Source organism: Scyliorhinus torazame, chromosome 1 (genome assembly GCF_047496885.1).
Source record: "Scyliorhinus torazame isolate Kashiwa2021f chromosome 1, sScyTor2.1, whole genome shotgun sequence".
Classification (NCBI taxonomy): domain Eukaryota; kingdom Metazoa; phylum Chordata; class Chondrichthyes; order Carcharhiniformes; family Scyliorhinidae; genus Scyliorhinus; species Scyliorhinus torazame.
Window position 1 is genome coordinate 370417698 of NC_092707.1, and position 19318 is coordinate 370437015.

The window sequence follows — 19318 nt, forward strand, 5'->3', positions numbered from 1 at the left end:
GAGTGCCTCGTGCCTTTTATAGTGAGATACCACCCCTGAGTGTCCTGCCTGCTCATTGGTCATGTCCTGTTCTCTGTGTTCATTAGCTGCCTGTCTGTGCTTGTCTGTATATCATTATCTGCATGTCTGCATATGATGACAACGTGAAGCTTAATGAAGAATCTTTGCAGGTGACAAAATTCAACACGCACTTTGGCAGGTGCAAATTCCTGTGCCTTAAAATGAGTCAGGATTTGTTCCAGCGGAAAACAGATAAGACACAGAGGGATATAAAGGAGCACTTGGACTAGCTGATGATCTCACGATCTATGAAAATATACGGTTATCATTTATAAGTTGTGGAGAGAACCAGGAAAATTGGGATCAAGTTAAACATAGAAGAATGCATTGTGAATGTGACAGAATGTCAGTTCTTCAGAATTGTGCACATGCCTGATGGAATCCAGACAAGTATTAAAAACGTATCTGAGCTGGAATCTCCAAGAGACGAGGAAGATTAGAGAAGTTTTCTTTCTTTGATCCTGTATCTGAGTTCTTTCATACTTCAAAGGTAGAATTTTCCCTTTCTTTTCTCACAATGTCGACCCCGGTGAGAAAACCGGGGAGAATCCCGCTGGGACCGGCGGGAAAACTCGCTGTATATTCGGCCTCTTTAATAAAAATGGTTTTCCACGCAATTTCATGTTGCGCTCGTGGTGGCTTGCCCCTGATTCACTCGCCCCGGGAAAAAAAATCATCCCTGTAATCAGTGGGGCGCTCCTTTTAAAACGTTCCCCCAGCATTTGTTCCAAGTCCCATTGCGGGAGCTTGGCGGAAGACAGCACCACATTTCACGGAGGAAGCCCTCACCAAACGCCTGGGTGGTGTCGAGCAGAGGCATGACACCCTATACCCACAATCAGGCAGCCGTCCAGCAAGCAAGGTCACTAATCCCACCTGGGAGGCTGTGGCCGCGGGAGTGAGTGCCAGCTCGCTCCATCAGAGGACGGGCTATAGTGCCGAAAGAAGATAAATGGCCTTTGTGCACACAGGGTAAGTATGGCTCCTCATGTCTCCCATTGCACTCCTGAACTACCTATCATATCTCCATAGTGATCTCTCTAAATTGTCCATAGAAGGTTAGATGGGGTTAAAGGGGTAGGGTGGAGGCGTGGGGATAGGGTGGCGGTGTGAGCTTGGGTAGGGTGCTCTTTCCACGGCTGGTGTAGACTCGATGGGCCAAATGGCCTCCTTCTCCACTGTAAATTCTATGATTTCTATGATTCTTCCAGCCACCTCACAGGGTCCCAACACTTGTTATGCCCACCGCCTCCCCCTGCACCGCCCGCCCCACTCCATTCAATCTGGCAGGACTCCTGGCTACACTCACCCCACCTGTCTCATTGTGGGACAAACTCGAGCACAATCAGTGTGAGTGGGCACAGCCAGTGGAGTCACGCCTGTGCTGAATATCCTAATGCCCTTTGTGGAGGGAACCCTAGAGTTGGCCAATAAGGAGCAGAGCCGCATCTGTGCAGAGGGCAAGGTGGGGTTAAGAGTGACTCTGAGAACTGTTATGGGTCAGGGTTTAGAGAACCCCAAAGTGTATCATGGAGTTCACCTGACCCACAACTTTTAATAGATTGTGGTATGGGGGAGCACATGGCTCACTCTACAGGTATGGTATAGCAGAAAATGGACCAGTGGTTTTTAAAACAAAACAATGTTTATTCTATGAACACAAGTTAACCTTTCTAAAACAAACAGTGAACATCTTAGCAACCAGTAAATCAAATACACCCCCCAAAGAACACAACACTAAGTAATCTGTATGCCATTCTTTTAACATCCAAAAGGCTTAACAAACCTTCAAACGGGAGCACATTAGGGTTTGCATTCAAGACTGAAAACATTCATACTTCTTCTGAATTCACCAAATGATTAAGAGATAGTCCTTCATGGCAGAGATCAACAGCAGTGCAGCTCACAGACACACCCAAGCTTTCTCAAACTGAAACTAAAAAAGCAGAAGTGGAGCTCAGCTCCACCCACACTCTGACATCACTCCAGTAACATGAGCAGCTCCATTTCTTAAAGGTACATTTCTTAAGTACTCATTTCTTAAAGGGTACTCTCACATGACAGAACCCTCAACACATGCAGCCCTGGTGCAAGCCACATCTGAGTTCACTTTCACCCATCAGTCTGCCTCTGTGATGTACTAATGTCATCTTGCTTCCTTTGCAGGTCAATCAGTCCACCAGCCCAGACCATCCCACACCCTCTGGAGACCACAGACCCAAGCATCTCCGAGGGAGACAAGCAGTGAGGAGGCGTCACACCTGTGACCCGCACCCTTCACCAGCGCAGATACTCACAGCTCGGTGGGTCCAGGTAGAGTGCTCTTTCAGATTTTGTGCAGACTTGATGGGCAAAATGCCTCCTTCTGCACTGTACCAATTCTACGAAGATGTAACTATCATGGGGCTCCCCAGGAAACAGGCATACACCTGCACAATGAGCATCGCTTGGTCACAGACAATCTGAACATTAAGGGAGAGGTATGCCTTGCGGTTCACAAATGGAGCCCTATGCCGCCATGGGGAGCGCCGAGCCATGTGGGTGCAGGCGAAGACATCCTGCACCTGGGCCATGTCTTCTGTGTGGACAAAACCCATGGCCATGGCGTCCTGGCTCACCTGGGCCCAGTCCAAGTTGATGGACCTGTGGGCCCTTGCGAATGGTGCATCTGTGACCTGCCTTGTGCACTTGTGGGTGGCTGACTGGGAGATGTCGCAAAAATCACCCATGGTGACCTGAAACGAGTTGCTGATGTCGGTTCAGAGAGGCAGTAACTTTCAGGGATACAGACGATGGGTGACCTCCTAGTCGATGTTGGGCCCAATTCTTGCATCACCTGGCAAAGATGGCCCACCTTTCCCTGGGTCAACACAGTCTTCTCTGACATCTGGAGGTAGGAAGCTCTGCGGCACTATACCCGTGGACGGTAGTGTCTCCTCCGAGACTCCGCCTCCCCCCACCCCCCCCCCCCCCCCCACTCTGCAGGGCACTAGTCCTGATCATGTGAAACGTCATGTCGATGTTGCTGATGATGCTCGGTAACAATGAAAAGATTTGCCAGCACGACTGGCTCCATGATTCTCCAGAATCAAACACTGAAAGGAAGAGAACATAAAAGTAAACAATGAGGGGTCCTGACAATGCCCTGACTCAGCCCTCTCAGGATCTAGCACATCCACCCATGCACATCTGCCGATGTGAGTTCCTTTCCAATGAACCTCACGCCCTCCCGTCACACAATAGCCACTTCCCCACAGTTGTCCTCTCAACTCCACTTGAATGAAGCATTTTGACTCTTGAGGACCTCAGTGTTTCTCATTATCCCCCTTTGGATTGGGTGTGAGGGCAGTTCAGTGCATTCAACGAACCTATCTTCTCACCTCACAAGTGTACAAGGCGCTGCCATCCATCATTCCCTGAACGGGGTGCCCGATCAGCACCTTCACCATAACACTATGCGTTGGGAGCCACATCAGTGTCACCTCTCTGTTATGGAGATGTGAACATTAGCCTTGGAGTTCAATGCTTGGGGGGCTAGGCTTCCAAAGGGTTAACAATTGGGTTCCAATCAGTTGCACACTCATGTTTTGACCAAATTGGCACAATTGACTCATCCAGGAAGGGTCAGTGAACTGACTAGGCAGCTGGGTTCCCCTTGTGGAAGGTGAGGCACACCTGATACATGTGAAGACTGCAATTTTCAGTCAACTTCATCCCCTGAGGGTACCCTCATTCCCCAGCTCTCATGGGTTGCAGATTAGACAAGCTTTCCGATTTGAAAGGCCAGTCATCTAGAAGGTAATCCCTGACAGTCCGGCCTCCGCAACCACTGAATTTCCAGACAGTCTCAGGTTTCAAAGTTTAACCTGACTGTGGGGGGTCATTTTCGGTGCATTCATTCTGCCGCTGTGTGGGGGTCTTCAGCCATCATGAGGCTGGAAACCACCCATTGTCAGAGTCCCCCGCTCTGCCCATGCAGTCTGGCATCTCACGGGATCCCAGCCAGGGGCCTCAAAGTCTGTGCTGACCCTATGGATTTACCTGCTCCCACCTCCCAGCAGCCACTCTGGAAGGACAATTCCTCAGCAGTGATTTCACCACAATCCCAGCAAGGAGGACCCAGGAAGATATATCTGCAAACCAGCCACCAGCCCCCGTTAATCCTTGAGGCTCACAACCACAAAGGGCTGCTAAGGTCTGTGAGTGACCCCACTATGCTCCACCCACCCCCTCCCGGGGCCGTGTTGCACTATCTGGGTGCTCCGCATCCTCGCCAGTGCCCCCTCTGCAATTGGCACCATTGCGGGTAATGGCAACCTGGGCACCTCATTATCCTCTTTGGAGGTGAAGTCGGCAGGTTCTTGTTTTTATAGAGTTGTAAATCGCGGCAGTGTTACCCAATGAATGTTCAGTGAGTGGGGTGGGGGGGGGATCCCAGTAGGAAGGCTTGCGAATAAGATGCTAATGAATTTAAATAAGATTCCCCACCTTCCATGGCGGGATTCTGGTTACGTCTCCGGCGAGGGGCATGGAAAACCTGATTCAATCATATAACAATCCTGCCCATGTTGCTGGTCTCGCTGATGGCTAAAGCGGGACCGAAAATCGCCCATGTTAGAACACACAGCAAACCGATGTGAGCTGCTGAGCAATGTTGGACAGGATCCTCTGATCGCCGACTCCGAAATTGCATTCGGCCATCGGCCGGAGAATCCACGTTTGCACTGGAATCGGGGGTGGCGCCGATTTTTCAATGCTCCGCCCCCTCAAAAGCCGCGTGCTCCGTTATATCACTGTCAGTGGGCCGGAACAATGGAACTGGGAAATCTTGCTGGTCTTGGGACTCGTCCTCGATTCTCCGCCCCCTTTGCCATTTCCACTCGCCGAAAACGGAGGCGCAAAATCCTCCTATCCCCCCTGTCAACCCCCGTAGTGTGGAAGGAAACACGGCTGTCATTCTGCAACATTCACCCTGTCACTCACCGAGAAGGTGCTTCTACAAAAAGACTGGGAGCAGTCAGGGTACCAAAATGTCAACATCCCAAGCTGCTAATAGCAGCTGAGACCAGAGATGCCAGCAAAGAGAGAGAGCTTTTGGGGTCATGTATGGATTTAAGAAAACCATACATATATCTTTGGGAGAAAGTTCACCACAGAGAGTGATCACCGTTTGGTAGAGCAGATCTTCAAGAAGAATCATGGTAGACCAGCAGCAAAACTGTGGAGGTTGCTCCTGAAGCCACAATGATTATCTAATGAGTTCTGTCACTGAGCAAAGTATTCCTGAAAGAATAATATCAGAGGTCTGGTGACAAAGGAATCCAATTTACCTGTGGATAGTTTCGGGAGTTCATTGAACAGCATGGGTTCAACATCATCACCTCGTTACGATACCCAAGGGCGCACAGGTTTACAGAAAGTGTTGAGAACCCTCGTGAAATGCCAGGAGATAAAGAAGAAACCAAACCTTGATATATTGTTACTCTGATCTGCACATCTCGAGGTTGACATGAAATCACCTGAAGAGCTGATGAATGGAAGAAAGTGCAAGGCCACAATGACTCAGGAAGGTACTTCCTCCAAGTGACCAGGAGGAAGAAGGACAGCAACTCACTGATGCACAGGTAGGAGGGCAGTACGATAAAAAGCATGCCAAATCCTTGCCTTAGTTTCTGAAAGGACAAACTGTGCATGTACAGGATCCAATCATGAAAACCCGGCACCCAGCAAGGCTCCAAGGACTTCTGTGGAGTTCCAAGATGTATCTTGGTGATCTGTCTGGTTTTGAGGCTGGATTTGGGTCGCCGAGAGTGCTCGTTCAGTGGGTCAGTGTAGACCCGATAGGTCGAATGGCTTCCTTCTGCACTGTAGGGATTCTACAGATTAACAATGTAAGTGGCAAATGAGAACGATGAATATCAAATCTGCAAGATAGAAGCAGAATATCCTACCATGCAAGAAATACCACAAATAATATTTTGAGAAAGGAAACCAAGATTTTTTTTAAAAATATATATTTATTCAAATTTTTAAACAAATTTTCAACAAACCTCCCCCCACAACAAAAAGAAAGAAACAAGAACACAACAATCAAAAATTATACAAAAATTATCCATTGGATTTCCCCCATATACAATAACCCCCCATATGACATTTAAAAACATAAATAGGGAACCCCCCCCACCCACCCAAATGCCCCTCCAAAAGAACCCCCCGCCCCCCCCACGGCCCTGGGCTGCTGCTGCTGACCTCCTCCTAACGCTCCGCGAGATAGTCTAGGAACAGTTGCCACCGCCTGAGGAACCCCTGTACAGACCCTCGCAAGGCAAACTTTATCCTCTCCAGCTTGAGGAACCCTGCCATGTCATTGATCCAAGCTTCCACACTAGGGGGCTTTGCATCTTTCCATAGTAGCAAAATCCTCCACTGGGCTACCAGGGACGCAAAGGCCAGAATACCGGCCTCTTTCGCCCCCTGCACTCCCGGCTCGTCCATTACCCCAAATAATGCCGACCCCCAGCTCGGCTTGACCCGGGCTTTCACCACCTTGGACATAGTCCTCGCAAAACTCCTCCAAAATTCATCCAGTGCCGGGCATGACCAGAACATATGGACGTGATTTGCCGGGCTTCCCGAGCACCTCCCACATCTGTCCTCCACCCCAAAGAACCTACACAACCTCGCCCCTGTCATACGCGCTCTGTGAGTAACTTTGAGCCTACTCAGGGCATCAGCCCACAGACCCTCATCTATCTCCTCCCCCAGCTCCTCCTCCCACTTGCCCTTTAACGCCTCCACCGAGGCCTCCTCCTCTTCCTTCAGCTCCTGGTAAATCGCCAAAACTTTGCCTTCTCCAACCGATACACCCGAAATCACCCTGTCCTGAATCCCCTGTGCCGGGAGCAGCGGGAATTCCCTCACCGACCGCCTCACAAACGCCCTCACTTGCATGTACCTGAAAGCGTTTCCCGGGGGTAGCCCAAACTTCTCCTCCAGCGCCCCTAGGCTCACAAACGTCCCATCGATGAACAGGTCCCCCATTCTTCTAATCCCTGCCCGATGCCAGCTTCGAAACCCCCCATCCATCCTTCCCAGGACGAACCGATGGTTCTCCCGAATCGGGGACCAAACCGAGGCTCCCACCTCACTCCTGTGTCGCCCCCACTGCCCCCAGATCTTCAGCGTTGCCGCCACCACCGGATTCGTGGTGTACCTTATTGGCGAGAGCAGCAGCGGTGCTGTCATCAGCGCCCTCAGGCTCGTGCCCACACAGGACGCCATCTCTAACCTCTTCCACGCCGCCCCATCTCCCTCCATTACCCACTTACGGATCATCGCCACATTGGTTGCCCAATAATATCCGCACCAATTCGGCAGCGCCAGCACCCCCCTGTCCCTGCTACGCTCCAGAAACACTCTCTTCACCCTCGGGGTCTTATTCACCCACACAAAACCCATGATGCTCCTACTTACCCGTTTTAAAAAGGCCTTGGGAATTATAATGGGAAGGCACTGGAACTCAAAGAGAAACCTCGGGAGGACTGTCATTTTGACCGACTGCACGTACCCGCTAGAGAGAGTGGCAGCACATCCCATCTTTTAAAATCCTCCTCCATCTGCTCCACCAACCGCATCAAATTGAGCCTGTGCAGGGCCCCCCAACTCCTAGCTACTTGGATCCCGAGGTACCGAAAGCTCCTTTCCGCCCTCTTCAGCGGTAGCTCGTCTATCCCCCTTCACTGGTCTCCTGAATGCACCACAAAGAGCTCACTCTTCCCCACGTTGAGTTTATACCCCGAAAAGTCCCCAAACTCCCTTAGGATCCGCATGACCTCCGCCATCCCCTCTACTGGATCTGCCACATACAGCAACAGGTCGTCAGCATACAACGACACCCGGTGTTCTTCTCCCCCCCTGTACCTGTCCCCTCCATTTCCTGGACTCCCTCAGTGCCATGGCCAGAGGCTCAGTTGCCAGTGCAAACAACAAGGGGGATGAGGGACCCCTCTGCCTCGTCCCCCGGTACAGCCGGAAATTCTCCGACCTCCGCCGATTCGTAGCCACACTCGCCACCGGGGCTCTATATAGCAGCCTGACCCAACTGATGAACCCTCCCCGAACCCTAAATACCTTGTTTATTCTCATCGCACTCCACACCGTATTCCCCCCTCTATCCTTAACTCCAGCAATCTCCCTCGCTGCCTCCCTCTTACGAAGCTGGTGCGCCAGCATCCGACTCGACTTCTCCCCATACTCATATGTCGCCCCCTGCGCTTTCCTCCACTGTGCCTCTGCTTTCCCTGTGGTCAACAGGTCGAACTCCATCTGGAGGTTCCGTCGCTCCCTGAGTAGCCCCTCCTCGGGGGCCTCTGCATACCTCCTGTCCACCCTTAAAATCTCCTCCACCAACCTCTCCCTCCCCTCTCTCTTCTCCCTGTGGGTCCTAATGGAGATTATCTCTCCCCTGACCACCGCCTTCAGCGCCTCCTGCACCTCCCCGTTGTCGTTGGCCTCCAAATATCTTTCAATGCACCCCCGCACCCGCCGCACACCTCCTCATCTGCCACCAGTCCCATATCAAGGCGCCACAGCGGGCGCTGGTCCCTCTCCTCCCCCAACTCCAGCTCCACCCAATGCGGGGATTGGTCCGAGATGGCTATGGCCGAATATTCTGTTCCCTCCACTTTCGGGATTAGCGCCCTACTCAAAATGAAAAAAATCTATCCGGGAGTAGGCTCTATGGACGTGGAAAAAGAAAGAAAATTCCCTGGCCAACGGCCTGACAAACCTCCATGGATCCACTCCCCCCATCTGGTCCATAAACCCCCTGAGCACCTTGGCCACAGCCGGCCTCTTACCCGTCCTGGACCTAGAACGGTCCAGTGCTGGGTCCAGCACCGTGTTGAAGTCCCCACCCCCCCATTATCAAGCTTCCTACCTCCAGATCCGGAATCCGACCCAGCATGCGTTTCATAAATCCGGCATCATCCCAATTCGGGGCATATACGTTCACTAGTACCACCCGCACCCCCTGCAACCTACCGCTCACCATCACATATCGACCTCCATTATCCACTACAATATTCAGTGCCGCAAACGACACCCACCAGTATTGCAACCCCTCTGTTCTTTGCATCCAGCCCTGAATGAAAGACCTGCCCTACCCATCCCTTTCTCAGCCTAACCTGATCTGCCACCTTCAAATGTGTCTCCTGGAGCATAACCACGTCTGCCTTCAGTCCCTTTAAGTGCGCGAACACCCGGGCCCTCTTGACCGGCCCGTTCAGGCCCCTCACATTCCAAGTTATCAGCCGGATTGGGGGGCTACTCCACCCCCCCCCCCCCCCGCGCTGACTAGCAATCTCCTTTTCTAGGCCAGCCACGTGCCCGCGCCTGCCGCACCCTCCAGTCCCCCAGACGGCGGACCCCCGCCCCGACTACCTCTCCTACTTCCAGTTCCCCTTTGGCCAATGCAGCAGCAACCCTGTTCCCCCCCTCCCCCCTCCCCCTCCCCCCACTAGATGCACATCTAGCCATTTTGCTCCCCCCATGACACTCCCGTAAGTCAGCTGACTCCTGCTGACCCCGGCCTCTCCCGCCATTCCATCGACCCCCCAGTGTGAGAATCCCCCCCTCCCCTTGGCGGTCAGTGTGCGCTCCTCTCCAGCACCGCCCTTCCCCCCCACCCCCCCTGCCCCACCCCCATCCTTCCCTAACGCGGGAAAAAGCCCGCGCTTTCCTGAGCTAGCCCCGCCCCCTCTGGCGCAGCTCCTTTTTGCGGCCTTACCCCAATTCCCCATCCCCGGGCCTCCACTCCCCCTCCTCCTCCGTGGGGGCCTGCCCCTTCAACACCGACGCCCACACTCTCCCACAGCCACCACGTCAAATCCATTCACCCATCCCCACCCAGCACTCAAACCAAGAGAACATTCCCCAAACGTAATAAACACAGTGAACACAGTAAACATCCCCCCACGACAAACACTCAATTTGAGTCCAACTTTTCAGTCTGGATAAAGTTCCATGCCTCAGCGGGCGTTTCAAAATACTGGTGCCGATCTTGGAACGTGACCCACAATCGCGCTGGCTGCAGCATCCCGAACTTCACCCCCTTCCGATGGAGCACCGCCTTAGCCCGATTAAAACCAGCTCTCTTCTTAGCCACCTCCGCACTCCAGTCCTGGTAAATTCGGATCTCCGTGTTCTCCCACCTGCTGCTCCGTTCTTTTTTGGCCCATCTCAGGACACACTCTCTGTCCATAAAGTGGTGGAACCTCACCACTACAGCCCTTGGCGGCTCGTTGGCTTTGGGTCTCCTTGCCAGGACCCGATGAGCCCCATCTAGCTCCAGGGCCCTCGGGAAAGCTCCCGCGCCCATCAGCGAATTGAGCATCGTGCTCATATATGCCCCGGCATCGGGCCACTTCACTCCTTTGCCGGCGGGAGCTGCCGAACGAGCGACGTACCCAGGCATAGCCACAACCGGAAGTCAGGAAACCAAGATATAACGAACTCTAAAGGTGTTCGGTTTAATTATAAAAGTTGATTAATCATCTTTTTTGACGAGATCTTGTGGCGCAGTGGGTAGCATTCCTGCCTCTGAGCCAAAAGCTTTGGGTTTGATTCACATCCCAAGATCTCATTGCCAAGGGAGCTGTGTTCATAACATGGCCAAACAGGGTGAGCATCTACAAAATCCTTGCAATACACTGCAGCGGGAGACTCCTGGTCAGCCATGTTGATGGGGAGTGGCGCTCCTCAAGCATAAGCCTCTGACAACAGGTTAGTAATCTGTTCCAGGCAAATCCTCACAATTGGAACAGATAAAAGTTTGTCTTGTACATCACTAGGTGTCGGAAGGGAAATAACAATAACAATTAATCTTCTTTGGTCTGCGTTATATATAAATAGTTCACTGTGGTTTTGATATGTGGCCTGTTTAGCTCAGTTGGTTAGACAGCTGGCTCATGATGTAGAGTGAGGCCAGCAGCCCAGGTTCAATTCCCACACTGGTTGAGGTTATTCATGAAGGCCTTGTGTTCTCAATCTTGCCCCTGCCTGAGATGTGGTTAAATCACCACTGGTCAGTTCTCTCCCGCAAAGGGAAAAGCAGCCTATGGTCATCTGGGACTATGGTGACTTTACAAAGAACAAAGAAAAGTACAGCACAGGAACCGGCCCTCCAAGCCTGTGCCAACCATGCTTGCCGTCAAAACTAAAATCTTCTACACTTCCGGGGTCCGTATCCCTCTATTCCCATCCTATCCGTGTATTTGTCAAGATGCACCTTAAATGTCACTATCGTCCCTGCTTCCACCACCTCCTCCTTACCTTGGGCCTCATTCTCCGACCCCCCCGCCGGGTCGGAGAATCGCCGGGGGCTGCCGTGAATCCCGCCTCCGCCGGTTGCCGAAGTCTCTGGTACCGGATATTCGCCTTGTCCCACCGATAAATTGCCTGTCCCGCCGGCGTGGATTAAACCACCTTTTGAACGGCGGGACAAGGCGGCGTGGGCGGGGTCCGGGGGGGGGGCGCGGGGCGATCTGGCCCCGGGGGGTGCCCCCAAGGTGGCCTGGCCCGCGATCGGGGCCCACCGATCCGCGGGCGGGCCTGTGCCGTGGGGGCACTCTTTCCCTTCCGCCTCCGCCACGGTCTCCACCATGGCGGAGGTGGAAGAGACTCCCTCCACTGCGCATGCGCGGGAAACTGTCAGCGGCCGCTGACGCTCCCGCGCATGCGCTGCCCGGGGATGACATTTCCGTGCCAGCTGGCGGGGCAACAAAGGCCGTTTCCGCCAGCTGGCGGGGCGGAAATCCCTCCAGCGTTGGCCTAGCCCCTCAATGTTTGGGCTCGGCCCCCAAAAATGCGGAGCATTCCGCACCTTTGGGGCGGCGCGATGCCCGTCTGATTGGCGCCGTTTTGGGCGCCAGTCGGCGGACATCGCGCCATTTGGGGAGAATTTCGCCCCTTACCTTTATATTAAATATGGGTGGTTGGGGGAGCCGATCATACCCTTGAGGTACCACAGAAGACCTGCTGGAGGACCTCCTGGAAACCCCACGGAAGGACTGCGTGAGAATTGTCGGAGAAGTTTAAACTTCTGATGAACAATTACCCTGCACCCGGAACCATCCAATGCTCCGACTTAAATCAGAGACTGGATGGTTCCGGCTCTCTTAGAAGAATAGTTACGAGGAAAGATTAAATGGATTAAAACTACTTATAACTCCTGTGTAACTATACCACTGACCTCCCTCAAACCCCAACCGGATCCCCTAATTACCCTCATCAACAATTTCCGTTACCTCCCCTGGACACCCAACATCCTCAAACACCCACCCCCCTCCAGCCCCCCTGACTACCCTCCCCACACTTCTCCTCCACCTATCCTCCTGACCCCCAGACTACTCCTCCACCTACACATCCAACCCCTTCACAACCTCTCAAACAACCCCCCCGACCACCCTCACCCCAGACAACTCTCTCGACATTCGCTCGCAACTCCTGACCTCCACTGACCACCTGACCTCCCCCATCGAACTCCCACACCCTAACATTTAATGTTGCACTGCACTCAATCCACCAGCCACAGGGAGAGTTGTAAGAAATACACTCGACGGAGCTCCAACAATTTGAGTCTAAAAGTGTGATTCTTTCGAACTTCTGGGAACGAGAGGAAGTGATATTTCCAATAGATGTGATGACTTGAAGACTTTGACTTGACAGTATTTCTGATCGGAAACCACGGGCATATTCATGGACAGTCTTCTTTTTTGCTCAAGTATGCTTTGAAGTTTATATGTGGCGAGTTGCCGTTACTGATTGGCATTTTAATTAATTATGTTCACGGGTGTGTGAATGTGGATATTGAGAAAGGATAGGGCAGAATAAGCTTGATGCAAACCTCGCAATCGTATACCCCTATCACCAGAATAGAATAACTTGTGAAACATGTTGTCAACCTTTCCACACAACGATAGGTCAATTTAAAATTTTTTATCAAGGAATGTCGACATCACTGGTTGGGTCAGCATTTGTTGCCCATTCCTTGTTACGCTTGAGCTGAGAGGCTTGTTAGGCCATTTCAGGGGGCAGTTAAGAGCCAACAACATTGTTGAGGGTCAGGGGTCACATGAGGCTAGACCAGGTAAGGAAGCCGATTTCCTACACTAAAGGCCATGAGTGAATCTGATGGGTTTTTATAACAATCGATTATAGTTTCATCACTAATGGCCATTTTTATTTTAATCAGTTTTGCGCTCCATATATTTTCTGAGCTGCCATGGTGGGACTTGAACCTGTGCCCCCAGGCCATTCATCTGGGCCTATGTAGCTGCATCCCCGGGACTGTCTCACACACATTACTACACTTTCAGGAAAGGGCTGAAAACAAACGTTTGGAAAGTGTTGATGCTTGTGATACACATTGAAGAGAATCACACTGCAGGAAGAAACTGGTAGACTTTGGTCTGTTTTATTATATTGTTGTATATCTTCTCTTATCTGTCTTTATGAAAAAGCAAGTAGCAAGTAAAAAATGATCATTCAGAGGAGCTTGTGTGGTCGGTGTTTCTTTAATGATATATTAGCAGGTTGATCAAGGTAGTTATCTGTGGCTACATAGACCAAGGTTGGTATGTGTATCCTGCACGTAGATATGTTACACTGTTGTAATTTGTTATATTTTGTCCTGTCTTAACCATTCATAACCAATATAATTATTTATTCTTTAATAAAACATTTTTATAGCTTCACTGACTGTGTGCCTTTCCTTTCATAATTTTGAGGAACCGGAAAAGAATATTATGCACTAAACATTACCAAGGAAATGCAAGAGGGAATAAAGTCCAAAGAGGTCTTCTTAGGTCTTGAGGATACTGCTGAGAAGGTAGATTGGAGACACATCCCCAACTCCCCCCCCGCCCAGTTAATTGTACAAATGAAGGGTAAAGATAACCAAATGGAAGGCATTCATGACTTGAGCATCTATGGAGAGCCATTCTAGAGTGCATCATCTCCCCCAAAACATTAATTTTAATTTAAATAAGTTTCCATTGAAGTTTTGATTTTGCTTTGTTACGGTGCCCCTTTAAGAGGCCTTTAACTTGTTTATTTGTTTATTAGTTTATTTGATTTTATCAGCATACTCAAAATATTATGAAAAAACACTTATTGGCATGGTGGCGGCTAGTCGGGTGATGAGCTATACACATGGTGTGGTTCACCTTGTGAATAAATAGAACATAGGTTACCTGCAGTGCAGAAGGAGGCCCTTCAGCCCATTGAGCCTGCACTGACCCTCTGAAAGAACAACCTACTTAGGCCCACTTCCCCACCCTATTCCCGTAACCTCACCTAACCTGCACATCGAAGTACACTAAGGGGCAATTTAGCATGGCCTATCCACCTAACCTGCACATCTTTGGTTTTGGGAGGAAACCGAAGCACCCGGGGGAAACCCACGTAGACACGGGGAGAACATGCAAACTCCCACACAGTCACCCAAGGCCGGAATTGAACCCAGGTCCCTGGCGCTGTGAGGCAGCAATGCTGACAACTGTGCCACCGTGCTCTCCACCGATCTAAACGAGTAAAGATTTGCTTCATGAAATGGCTCTGAGAAGTTTATGACTCCCACATCTCCATGAATGCAAGCTTCCAATAGAGTTGCTTCACTGATTTTCCATCGATTTCTATGAGGAAATAACTCAATGCAGATCTGTGATCAGGATTTCACTACGTTACCGAGTTGTGCCCTACCTTTCCTTGTGACGCAATGAACTGGTCTTCTGATATATTCTGAATTTGTTGGAAATGTTTTTGGTAGCTTCCTGCTTCAATTTTCCATCAGTGGTTGGGTCTGAATTTTACCCTAATCCATATTATATAATTTTCAATACGCCTATCTTCAAATTCAAAAACCTAATTGCTGATGCTCTATATTAGCTCCACCCTCCCAATGTCAATATTATTCCACCTCTAGATCATTGGCTGCAGGCTCCTGTAACCTTCCATCTATTTCCCATTTATCATCATGTTGCTAGTAACTGCTATGTTACCAGACCTGTGTAGCTTCCCTGTGACCATTTACCAGTGCATTCTGGCTGCCTCTCAGGATTCCCATCCATCACTTCTATTTCCTCTTTTCTCTCCCTGCTTTTTTACTTATTTTTTCTTTACCCCTCCTAAACCCCTCTTTTGTCACACCTCATCTCACTTATCCCATCTCAGGTACTCTGACCTCAAAAATCGTATCCCAACCCTTCAGTGCACCTTGTCCTCCCTCCTCTCTCGTTGTTAATCCAGACTTGACTCTCTTGTGATATTTCCTCAGTCTCATAAGTGTCCGATGACCTGCTTAGGGTTTCATGAGCGTCTCATGACCTGCTTAACCCCAGGTTCATAGAATCATAGAATCCTTACAGTGCAGAAGGAGGCCATTCAGCCCATCAAGTCAGCACTGAATACACAAATATGAAGATTGCCACATTGCTAGACAGTTGTCATTTGAACTTTAAATTACTAACCGAGACACTTATCAGAATGTTGTCATATTTATTACTTTTAAATAAACTTATTCCACACTCATGCACATTAGTAATACAAAAGATGTCCGCTCATACTTCCACATGCACTTATAATGTAATTATAAATGCTTTATTGCAGTGTTATCCAATATACATCACTGACAAGTTACAGATGTGGTGACAGCAACACTGCTTTAGTCGCATGTACTCATTTTAATAGAAAATGCCTTTTATACATTCACATAAATGTATTTTGTAGCTGTACACGGACTAGAAAAAACACTTCAGTAGCCTCCATGACCTTGGCCCTCCTAAAGTCTGTCATCTTTTCCAGCCCTCTCACCCTCTCAAATATCTGCACTCCCCTAATTCCAACCATTTGAACATTCCCAATTTTAATTGCTGCATATCGGCACCCATGTTGCCGAAGCCCTAACCTCTGGAATTCCCTCCTCAAATCTCACGACTTGTTCCCTGTTTTAAGATGTTCCTTAAAACCTACCTCTTTGATCAAGCTTTTGGTCACATTCCTAATAGTTCCTTATGTGAAATTGCATCAAATTTTACTTTACTGGCCTAGGATGTTTTATTATAATAAAGGTGCTATATAAATATAAGTTTTTAAAACAGTCACAACAGTCAACACCACTTTTTTTGTAAAATCCTACCACCTGATCAACAAATGTACAGAAAGGCAAAGTATATTTGTACCTGGTGATAATGGCAAATGGGAAGATCACATGCCCAATATTGGTGTTGAATTGGTGTCTTTTAATTTACTGACGAGAAATCTAATTGGCCACATTTGGTTCGCAATTAGCCATGTTTGACGAATGACTAATATATTGGATAACACTGCTGTACTGTTGTAATAAATATTTTAATGTACTTGTTCTATATTTAGTAAACAATATACATGACCAAAAGTTTCATAAAATAAAAATCTGTTAAATGTTGTAAAAATTATTAAAATCCTCAATAATGGGTACTGTACATTTGTGAAAAGTTTATTAGCATATAAATAGATATACTTTGGCACCAATTAATACCTTAAATATAATATATAAACTAAATGGCTCCATGATTTTTTTTAAACCTCTATTAAACATGCGAGTTTATTCATTTCATGTTATTGTCTCAGCTGAAAATATTGTTAACCCCTCACATTTTACTGCTGTCTGTCTCTACAGTACTACATTTATTGACCTATGGGTCTGTGTTAGAGGATTCTCGCTGTGTACACGCTGCTAGCCCAGATTTTTCACGCAAGCGTAATCCACAACGGCAGGACGTGATCGGGGCTGAAGGTTATAATATTTGCATGTCCCATAATGAAACTTAAAACTGAAACGGCTGTCTTTCACTGTCTTTCTCCCTACCACCAGCCCCATCCCCGCACACCATGCTAATTGTGTTAAATATCATTCTCTGCCAAAATTAAACCCCGCGTCCTTCGTTCACTATTATGCATCATTATATCAACTCTCAGTCGATTCGATTGCAAAATTCGCTTACTATATATATATATATATATGCAGAAATATATAGCTTGCATCCAGCTACCGGATTGAATCTAACATGCAGTTAGATAAAATTAAGTTGCCATTTTCTTCTCAGACTGAACTCAGGCAATTTGTCGCTCAAGCAGCCGAATTATATAGCAAGGCTTGCAATGTTGTTGTGCATTCTCTGCGCTGGGTATTAAGAGCGAGAGAAGATAAAACATTTTTAGAGCGTCATCTGTCAGCTAACTCTGTAATGCTCCCGATTTGCGATGTACCTAGAAAACCATGTTTATGGGATGACCAAGCTATAAAACCTATCAAAAAGTATTTCAACGCCATGCATTATTTTTTTTTAAGAGGATTATTTTGTATTTGATGCAACAGCATGCTCCGGCAGCAACAATTCATTCGCGTTCAAAAGACCCCCTTTCGGGGAAAATTCGAAGAGTCCTGAGGAATGCTACAGGATGTCCACGCAGCGGAATGTCGATATTCCTAAAGGCAAGGGCTTTAAGGACTGTGGTATGGGCAATTCCTTGATGCTGGCTGGGAACCGTGATGGGGGGAGACATTTCAGAATGCCCTGCATTGCTATGAGGAATAAAGTGGCGGGCGCTTTCCCACAGAGGTAGTTGTACTTCTCTTCTCCCAACAGCCCGTTCCACTCGTTGGGGTTGTCTTCCAGGGCCCTCTTCATCTTAAACTGCAGACTGGACATGAAGAGCAGCAGCTGATCGATGCACAGCTTTTTGGACTCGACGTTGACCTTCGACACCCGGAGTTGCTCCAGGATGACATCCAGGGGAGTTAACCCTTTGCTGTCGACCATCCGAGGGGAAGCCCCGCTGCCCAGCAGCATGAGGACAGTCTCCGCCCTCAGGAGCTCGCAGGCCAGATGCAAAGGCGTCTTCCCATCCTCGATGTGGAAGCAGCCCTTCCTGTTAATGTACGACTTAAAGCCGGGGAGTCGATTGGTGGTCTTCAGGATCAGGCCCAGGATGTCCTTGCGGTCGTATCTGACAGCCATGGCGAGGTGGGGGGCAGAGGCCGGGCAGCAGCAGAACCGATCCCCGGGTACCTCGAGTGCTTCGTCCGTGTAGTGAGATAGCAAGTGCTGGGCATAGGGCAGGTGATTGTGCACGACCGCGTACAGCAGGGCCTCCGAGGGCGAGTAAGTGCGGAGGCTGGTATTCTCTTCCCAGTAAAATGACTCCATCGTCCTCATGTCTTCCAGCATCCACACAGGTTTGCGGTCCCTCACAGCCTGGTAGAACACATACGACAGGAATTTGCATTGCCTTTGATCGTCCTGGTTGCAAGGTGGGTTGCTGCACATCCTAGAAGGAAAGAAGCCAGCTCCAGTGGTCCACTAAGAAGATGCCAGGTGGTCAACCTTCCTTCCCTTTATTCCACCCCTTTTTTTGGTTGGGTTTAAATTGAATTTCAATCCTGCACGAGCCCCAAGGTCAAACCTGTCCCATGCATTTTCACTGCGATATTTGCAAACGGGAGTCCCTCTTGTCCGAGTCCCTTCAGCGAAGCCTCTGCATCAGGCAGATGTGTGTGTGTGTGTCGCTGCTCCTTCGAACGCCTTCCCTTGAATCGGTCAAGAAGCCTGCTGGCTGATTCAGAGAGGCGCATTGGAGTTGGGAGGTAGGGGCGAGCAGAGGAGGGTGCAAAGGGGGCGGTGTTTGGAGAGGAATGGGGGGGGGTCGCTGCTGGTGTAGGAGAGGCTGAGGAGGAGGGGAGGGTGATGGAGGAGGGAGGGAGGGAGGAGGGTGATGGAGGAGGGAGGGAGAGAGGAGGGTGTTGGAGAAGGGAGGGAGGAGGGTGAGGGAGGGAGCAGGCTGATGAGGAAGGGAGGGAGGAGGGAGGAGGAGGAGGGAGGGGGGACGGTGATGGAGGAGGGAGGGAGGAGGTTGATGGAGGAGGGGAGGGCGGAAGGTGATGGAGGAGGGAGGGAGGGAGGAGGAGGGAGAGGGGAGGATGATGGAGGAGGGAGGGAGGGAGGAGGGTAATTGAGGAGGGAGGGAGGGTAGAGGGTGATGGAGGAGGGAGGGAGGGAGTGATGGAGGAGGGAGGGAGGAGGGTGATGGAGGAGGGAGGGAGGAGGGTGATGGAGGAGGGAGGAGGGTGGTGGAGGAGGGAGGGAGGGAGTGATGGAGGGAGGAGGGTGATGGAGGAGGGAGGGAGGAGGGAGGGAGGCAGTGATGGAGGAGGGAAGGA

General features: G+C 50.0%; 1 protein-coding gene across 1 annotated transcript; it reads right to left on the bottom strand.

Annotated features, from left to right (window-relative positions):
* Positions 1–15611: 15611 nt before the first annotated feature.
* On the bottom strand, positions 15612–19113 carry LOC140426534 (ankyrin repeat domain-containing protein 9-like). The gene has a single exon (XM_072511427.1). It carries the CDS (start codon positions 18426–18428, stop codon positions 17553–17555), a length of 876 nt encoding a protein of 291 aa, XP_072367528.1. The 5' UTR covers positions 18429–19113; the 3' UTR covers positions 15612–17552.
* Between the last annotated feature and the right edge of the window lie 205 nt (positions 19114–19318).

Excerpts from the sequence above, each read along its gene's own strand:
- LOC140426534 (XM_072511427.1), bottom strand. The coding sequence starts at position 18,428 with ATGTGCAGCAACCCACCTTGCAACCAGGACGATCAAAGGCAATGCAAA.